Source organism: Myotis brandtii, unplaced genomic scaffold, assembly GCF_000412655.1.
Source record: "Myotis brandtii unplaced genomic scaffold, ASM41265v1 scaffold601, whole genome shotgun sequence".
In the NCBI taxonomy this organism is placed as follows: domain Eukaryota; kingdom Metazoa; phylum Chordata; class Mammalia; order Chiroptera; family Vespertilionidae; genus Myotis; species Myotis brandtii.
This window is the reverse complement of record NW_005370276.1, coordinates 2523048-2531101: the sequence shown is the minus strand read 5'-3', so window position 1 is coordinate 2531101 and position 8054 is coordinate 2523048. Positions and strand designations below refer to the sequence as shown.

At 51.2% G+C, this 8054-nt stretch overlaps 1 protein-coding gene across 1 annotated transcript; it reads right to left on the bottom strand.

The window, feature by feature from the left end:
• Positions 1–479: 479 nt before the first annotated feature.
• On the bottom strand, positions 480–3305 carry LOC102250372 (kallikrein-7). The gene is given in 7 exon segments (XM_014550459.1): positions 480–554; positions 610–806; positions 1541–1798; positions 1801–1823; positions 1933–2098; positions 2555–2682; positions 3251–3305. Coding segments are annotated over 6 exon segments (792 nt in total). The 5' UTR covers positions 2628–2682; positions 3251–3305.
• Positions 3306–8054: the final 4749 nt, after the last annotated feature.

Below are 8054 nucleotides of genomic sequence, written 5' to 3'. Positions count from 1 at the left end.
TTTAGATAAAGACGGGGTCATTACAGTGCTGTTCTGAACCATATAGGAGCCCGAAGCAAATGGAAAATCCAGCCCATTCTGGTTGCTTTTTTTGTTGAAAATTCTGATGCTTTGCTCATCATGGATTATTTTTTTAAAATTTATTGGAATATGATATATCCTGGTCACGGAGCTTCTGGTGTGCCCTTAAAGCAGTGGTTCTCAACCTTCTGGCCCTTTAAATACAGTCCCTCACGTTGTGACCCAACCATAAAGTTATTTTCGTTGCTACTTCATAACTGTCATGTTGCTACTGTTATGAATCGTCATGTAAATATCTGATAGGCAGGATGGTCTTAGGCGACCCCTGTGAAAGGGTCGTTCGACCGCCAAAGGGGTCGCGACCCACAGGTTGAGAACCGCTGCCTTAAAGCTTGTGCTTGTAGCCAGTGCCTCACTGCCCTCCCCATAGTCCCAGCCCCATTTCCCACCCCCAGTTTCTATCCTTCAGCTTTGTGCCCGCCCCCAAGGCCACGCCGGCCCCCGTGGGCTCCCACCCAGACCCGGGCAGAGAACTGAGTAGAGAGCCAGGAAAGTGGGGCTGGTAAGGTGTGAGGGAAGGCTCAGCACCAGGGTCAGGCCCCGGGACACTGGATGGAGGGGGTCACAGGGGAGGAGGGGACTCACTTTGCAGGCGAAGGAGGATCTGTTGGGGGGAGCAGCACAGATGGTGTATTTCCTCAACAGGGTCGGGTAAACCTTCTTGCAGTCGTTGTAGGGGATCATTCTGACATTCGAGCACATGAGCGCTGATGGGTTTCTCACTGCTGGGGAAGTTATCGGGAAGTCAGGGGCTGGGGCCGGTGGACCTGTGGGTGCTGATGTCAAAGAATGGGGGCCCTGGCTATTGAAGGAGGATGGGCTGGGTGGCTCCATACTATGGTCCTGAAAAGGTCCTATGGGACTGCTGGTTCTCAGGGAGGAAGGGGCTGGTGTCTGAACTCCTGGGTTTGAGGGTGGGGGGTGCTGAGGCCAGGACTCCTCTGTTTAAGGGAGGAGGCATCTGCAGGCCAATGGTGGTGGGTCTGGCCCTAACCGGTTTGGCTCAGTGGATAGAGCGTCGGCCTGCAGACTGAAGGGTCCCAGGTTCGACTCCGGTCAAGGGCGTGTATCTTGGTTGCGGGCACATCCCCAGTGGGAGGTGTGCAGGAGGCAGCTGATCGATATTTCTCTCTCATTGATGTTTCTAACTCTCTATTCCTCTCCCTTCCTCTCTGTAAAAAATCAATAAAATATATATATTTAAAAATAGTGGTGGGTCTGATGGTGGAGGGGGCTGAGGACGTGGCGGGGGCTCTCACCTTGGTCTTGGGGACGGAGGCCTGGGATCTGAGGCTTATGGGACTGGGGGAGGGGTGTCTAAAGGTCAGGGCTCCTGGGTCTGGCTGAGGGAGGAGGGGTTTGTGGGTCTGAGATCTTAGGTTTGTTACCTGTATCCCGTGTCTTAGAGAAAAGGGAGCCATGGGCTGGGTTATTCCTGGGCCACAGGGGGCGGCCTTACCTCCATCCATGGTGGTGCTGCCCCAGCCAGAGACGGTACAAGTGGTGCCAGGCTGTTTGCAGCTGGAGGGCACCTTGATTATCCTCACAGTGGATGAGAGATTGGCCGGGCTGCTCAGCTTCACCAGCATGATGTTATGAACATTTGTGGTTACGTCATACTGGGGGTGGGTGAAGAACTCTGTGGCCCTGATCTTCTGGGCTTTTCTATCGACTAGAAGATTAGTGCCCATTTGCACAGTGTACAATCTTGGGGGAAAAAAAGCAACATTGAGCTGGAGACACTGTGATTGAGAAAGAGGGACATAGACCCAGAGTTAGGGGGACAGAAGCCGAGAGAGAGAGAGAAAGAGAGAGAGAGAGAGACCTCCCTTTGGCTTGCCTGTCCGGTACCTCGAGTAGCAGTCGGCGACAGTGAGCACCCACTTCTTGTGGACCAACACGCCTGCACACAGGAACACATTGTTTTGGTACAGGGCCACCTGCCAGGGTTGGGAGCCACTTGGACATTGAATTCCATTAATGATCCTCTCCCCAGTATCCTGGGCTGGATGGAGACCTGGAAAAAGCGTGGGTAGCAGGGCTCAGGTGAAGGCTGAGGCCACAGTAGATGGATGCCCAGAGACAGTGATGGAGAGAGAGACAGACAGAGAGGCGTGGAGAAGGGCAGAGGCAGACACGGAGCCCAGGGCAGAGACAGCTGCAGACGGAGATGGAGAGAGACGGAGGGAGGCTGCTCAGAAGCCCAGGGCAGCAGCTGATCTGGAGGCAAACCCAGCGTCTGATGAGAGAAACACTGAGGGCGGGAAGCAGCCTGGAGGGCGCCCAGAGCCCAGGAGTCAGGAGGGAGCAGGAAGAAAGGGGCCACAGCCCAGGGGCCATGTCTCCATGGGAGGAGGCTGCTGCAGGGGAGGGTCCTGACTCAGGGGCTCCTTGGAGAGAGGAGCCCTGGAGAGGGGAGGTGGGGGACTGTGATGCCCAGGGGTAAGGTCAGGACTCCCAGGCTGGTCCTCACCTTCTTGTCCAGCAGATCCCAGGGCAAAGGACAGCAGTAGGAGCAGCAGGGGTGGGAGCCGGGGAACTGCCATGTGTCCTCTCTGAGCCTCTGTGGCTGCCACAGAGGAAGGGCCTTCTGTGCTGGGGCTGGAAAGACAGAGAGTTCAGGAACCAGGGCTCCTGGTCTCCAGGTCCCTTCTCTTTGCTCAGACCCAGGAGCCCACACCTCCCCCCTCAGATTCAGGATCCCCAATCTGTACCCACCTCCTCCCTTAGACCCAGGAGCCCCAGTCTCCACCCACCTGCTCCCTCTAGACCCACAAGTCCAGGCCAGAGACAGCCTTCCATGAAGAGGCACCTAGTGATCTGGCTGTCTGTCCCTCCCCATTTTAATTCTATGTCCCAAGTTCCTTTTAGGTAAAAGACCCAAAATTCCAGACCTCTAGTCCCTCCATCTCACAACCAGAAATTCAGGCCTCCGCTGCTCAGCCCTCAAGAGGAAGAGTCAGCTGTCCCTCCAGATGCACCTGCCCCACCCCACATGGAATTTCCTCTCACCCACAGGGGGTCTGGTCTGGTCTGGTCTGGTCTTCAGTCTGGGTTGGGATTCAATGGTGTCCAGCACTGTGCAGAGTGGCCCTCTTATAGCACACCCGCCCCATTCCAACTCTCAGGGTCCTGGAGTTCAGCGAACCCAGCTCTGGGGTTACCTTACCTGCGTTTGCTCTTATCTGGAACCCGGAGGCAGCTAAACCCATATGCCCGCACTCTACCTCCACCCTCATTCCTGAGGCCAGGTCAGGGGCTTGGCTCCAGCACGTCCCAGCTCCCTGGTGGCATCTACGAAGGGTGTGACCAGGAACTAGCCTTGAGGGGCAGGAGCAGGAGTCAAGGGTGGACTGTGCCCTGGGTCCTCCACTGTGGCCACTTCTCTTGCCCTCAGCCCCTCTCAGGGGTGGCCTAGAACTGATACCATGACTCTGAGCAGCTTGTGGGAACTTGTCAGACTGAATCCCAGTCCTATCTTTGAGCCTGAACCCAACCCTAGTATTGGGGTACGAATCTAAAGTAAGGCTTTCCTAACTCCACCTACCAAATATGTACTGTTTTTCACGTAGTCTGTGTCTCATATTGATAGGGAATTTGTGGACTGGGACCCGGACTCTTTGTCTGCCAGAATCGAAGAAGAATCCACGGATAGAAAGTGGTATAGCAAAGGTGGAGATTCATTGAAGAACAAGTATAGTCTCCCATGTGGGGAGGGGGAAAGGGTCCCACTGAGTTCCTTTTCCCTATGGCTTATAAAGGCTGCAGATCATGGTGCCTTGATATCCCCTCTGATTGGTCACTATTGCCTTAGACTGGTTACTATAGTAACTCCTGGGCTCAAAGGTGGAGTCTCGCATGGGGCAATGTGAGGTTCTCCCCCTTCTTCCTTATTGTTTTCCTATTCCCTTTGTGCTTTCTTCTTCTTCTGGATGAAGGACTTCCTTCTTTTTATTTTTTAAGTATAGACCTTTTGCTGTTCCCAGCTTCCTCATTCTATGGAAATGTACCTGTTGCAGCTTTTCAGCTTCCCCTATTCTATGGAAATATACCTTCTGCTGCTCTGCAGCCCTGTGCTTCCTCCATGGGCTCCCTACTTTCTAAAATATCTAATATTTTCTAAATCTGTCCTATTTTGCCCCCAAATTCCTGTTTCAATATTATACTTTTATTTCTATACATACTGTATGTATGTAACAAAAAGGTCTGTACTGAACATTATCTAATGGAACCTTTTATTCTGTATGTCTATAGAATATCTTGAACAATTCTTCTTAGTACCTTTAGATCATTTCTCCATCCTTTATACTTGTTGTGTAATGTTCTACACCAGCCGTGGGCAAACTACGGCCCGCAGGCCGGATCCGGCCCGTTTGAAATGAATAAAACTAAAAAAAAAAAAAAAAGACCGTACCCTTTTATGTAATGATGTTTACTTTGAATTTATATTAGTTCACACAAACACTCCATCCATGCTTTTGTTCCGGCCCTCCGGTCCAGTTTAAGAACCCATTGTGGCCCTCGAGTCAAAAAGTTTGCCCACCCCTGCTCTACACTGTAGTTTTATTCTGACTTATGCCATCTGTTTCACATTGAAGTACATTTGAACCGCTTTCATTATCATGATGATGGAATGCATTTCTTTGCATTTTCATCTTTCCTCATTATGTTCATTCCCGGAGTATCTGCTGAGCATTGACTCTGAGCCAGAATCTGTTCTGGCCTCTGAGGGCACAGATTCCACAAAACACGGAAATTCCTCCAAAGAGGCTCTCATTCCAGTAGGTGGAGATCTTGAGTAAAGAAACAAGAACTTCACATTTATAGGTTGTTTTTTACATGGCAGTGAGTGCTATGGAGAAAAATTAGACCAGAGGAGGCCTAGGGGATTATTGGTTCCCTTGGATCTCAGCAACCCCTGCAGTTATAATATTGGAAAGGTGGTTGGAAAGACCCCATGTGAAGAGGACATTTGGATAAAATCTTGTAGGAGGTGTAGATGGATTCATGTAGCTACTTGGGAGCAGTGAGTCCTGGGCAGAGTGACGGGTAGGGGAGAAGAGGAGGGAGACCTAGAATGTTCTAGCAGGGCAGACTTTTTTTACTAGAGCTGAACGAATCAGAGGGAGAAGGGTGGGCTGGGCTGTCGGCCGCATTTTGTGCTGTGGGGTCTCAGCATCATCTCTCTGGGCTGTCTCTCTGGGGTGGTGGCGGGGCCTGTGTCCCACTTGAGGGAAGCCGAGTGTTGCTTTGCGGGCGCCCGGTCCACGATGCCGTTTCTTTGGGAATGGCCAGTGCGTGTCAAGGCGGCTCCTGTGTTGAGCGTCTGCCCCCTGGTGGTCAGTGCGTGTCATAGCGACTGGTCGGATGGTCGGACACTTAGCATACTAGCCTCACAGGATTTGGACGACACAGGGATTGAAGCCCGAGGTAGGACTTTGGCATTTCCATGGAGTAACACAGGAACCATTGTCAGATTACTACTAGACAGCTGATTCCTAACAGTAGAATTGACCCTCACTTCTAACTCAGACCCCCAAATATGCTTCATTCCTTAGTGTGAGCCCACTTGTTATCTCAATTCAATCTTTTAATTCCATTTTCTCTCTCCCACAAGTTGACCCATCATAGACATTGGTGTTGCCTACCCAGCATGCACTCCTTCTGCCACTTGTCAGAACCTTGATTTTGTTTGGACAACCTGCTGTGCTCATGTGACCACAAATGAGCTTTACTGCACCAAACACAGGGGCCCATGTCTGCTGTCCAGGGATTGGTTTATAAATAAACATGTGATACAATGTTGGCCAATGAGGAGGGAGGGGAAGACCCCTGGGTTACTTCAGGGAACTGCTCTCCTCTTCCCAAAGTGAGGCAGGAGAAGAGTTCTCCTCAACTCTGTTAGACAGGGTCCCTTCTGGGTGTAAATTCTGGAAAGGAGGCAGCCTCCCGGAACTGGCGAGGGAAGTCCCTGGGGTATAGAGCCATAGCTCTGGGGATGGACAAGTGGAGAGAAAGTGATGGTGATGGGCAGTGTCTTTGATGCGGTTGCTGAGCTGGTGAGTTAATGCTCCATGGAGCCCCTTCATCTCATGTCACCTGCAGGTTTCCTTTCTGATCTAAAGTGTTTTGTTGTTGCGGTTTTCCCAGAGCCAAAGTCATTTTACTAAGACCTCCATGTTGTGTTCAAATTTCATTTCCAGTTTAGAATTTGATCCCAAGTCATAAATCCCAATCAAATTCTAACTGAGATCACCATGTGGAATCCAAATTAACCAACAAAGCCACCCCTACCTCCAGTGGTAGCTCTTCCTCCAGCCCTTTTCCTACAACCTCTTTCCAACCCAATCATTTAGTAAATCATTGGGTTCTCAACCTGTGGGTTGAACCTTATTGCAAACATGAAAGGTCACCATAGAGTTATCCCTGACCATTGAAAAAGGGGGTGGGGCTTCCGTGAGGGAGATAGAGTCAGGAAGAGCCCTGAGGACTGAAGTTGCAGCAAATGGGAAAAAGAGAGTTATATGGCCCCGGCCGGTTTGGCTCAGTGGATAGAGCGTCAGCCTGCGGACTGAAGGGTCCCAAGTTCAATTTCGGTCAAGGGCACATGCCCAGGTTGCAGGCTTGATCCCCAGTAGGGGGTGTGCAAGAGTCAGCCGATCAATGGTTCTCTCTCTCATCAATGATGTTTCTATCTCTCTCTCCCTTTTCCGTCCTCTCTGAAATCAATAAAAAATATGTATATTTAAGAAAAAAAGAGAGAGAGAGAGAATTATATCTATAGCAGCAAATCCCAAGATTTGTCATCTTGGAGGCGTCTTTGAAGGAACACGGAAATCCATGTCTCCATTCCCTGGACAATTGGGAAGAGAGCATTGCTCTCCCAGAAACCAATCAGGCAGCAGTCAGCTGTGGTGGGGAACCCAGCCGGGTGCCAAACCAGCGTGAATGGCAGAGTCAGCACAAACGTCAGGAACTGACACTCAGAAAGAGAGCAGAAGCTGTGTGCTCTCTAGCCTCGGACTCTCTCCTCCATCGACATTCCCTGTCACCCTTGTTAACTCTCCCCTCCCCGAGCCTCATTCTGCTAACGGGAGTTCCCAAGAACAGCAAAGCAAACATTCCACAGCCTCCGTTCCTGCGCTGAGTGTCCCGCAGGGAAAGTAGGTCTTCTGAATCTTTCACTGGGTAGAGAGAGGGAAGACCTCTGGTGGTGACAACTGTTAGGAGTCACCCGCTGCCACTCCTCCAGCTTCTACAGCAGCGGTTCTCAACCTTCCTAATGCCGCGACCCTTTCATACAGTTCCTCATGTTGTGGTGACCCCCCATTTCATTGTGACAAATTGAACATAATGAAAGCATCGTGATTCATCACAAAAACAATATGTCATTATATATGTGTTTTCCGATGGTCTTAGGCGGCCCCTGTGAAAGGGTCGTTCGACCCCCCCAAAGGGGTCGCGACCCACAGGTTGAGAACCGCTGCTCTACAGGGTGCGAGAGATGAGGGAAGAGAGAGGTTTCAAAAGTCACTTGTCTGGCCTGGGTCAGCCCCTCTGCGGCCAACGGCAAAGATGATACCCTCTGTGACTTGCCTAGAATAGATGCCCTCGCGTGGCATCTGGGGAAAGATTTGTCCTTCTGCACAACTGAGACCCTTAGGAAAATACTCGGAGGGGGCAAAGGTATAAGTTCCCAGCAAAAGCATCCCTTTCCCTCCGTACCTGCCTGGATCTCACCTCCTGGGTCTCGTCCACAGCTGCACCCGGGAGTTTCTGACGCATTTGATAGGTTCTCCTCCCTTTCCATCCCATGGAACAAAGCAAAGGCCTCTGCTGTTTCCTTTTCTCCGCCGGAGTGGGATCATATGACCAAGAAACATTTTGTTTCTTGCTGAGTCATTTTTAAATTAACCATCAGAAGACTGGAGGACTTGGGGCGGGGGTGGGGGGGGGGGGGGGGCGCGGGGAGA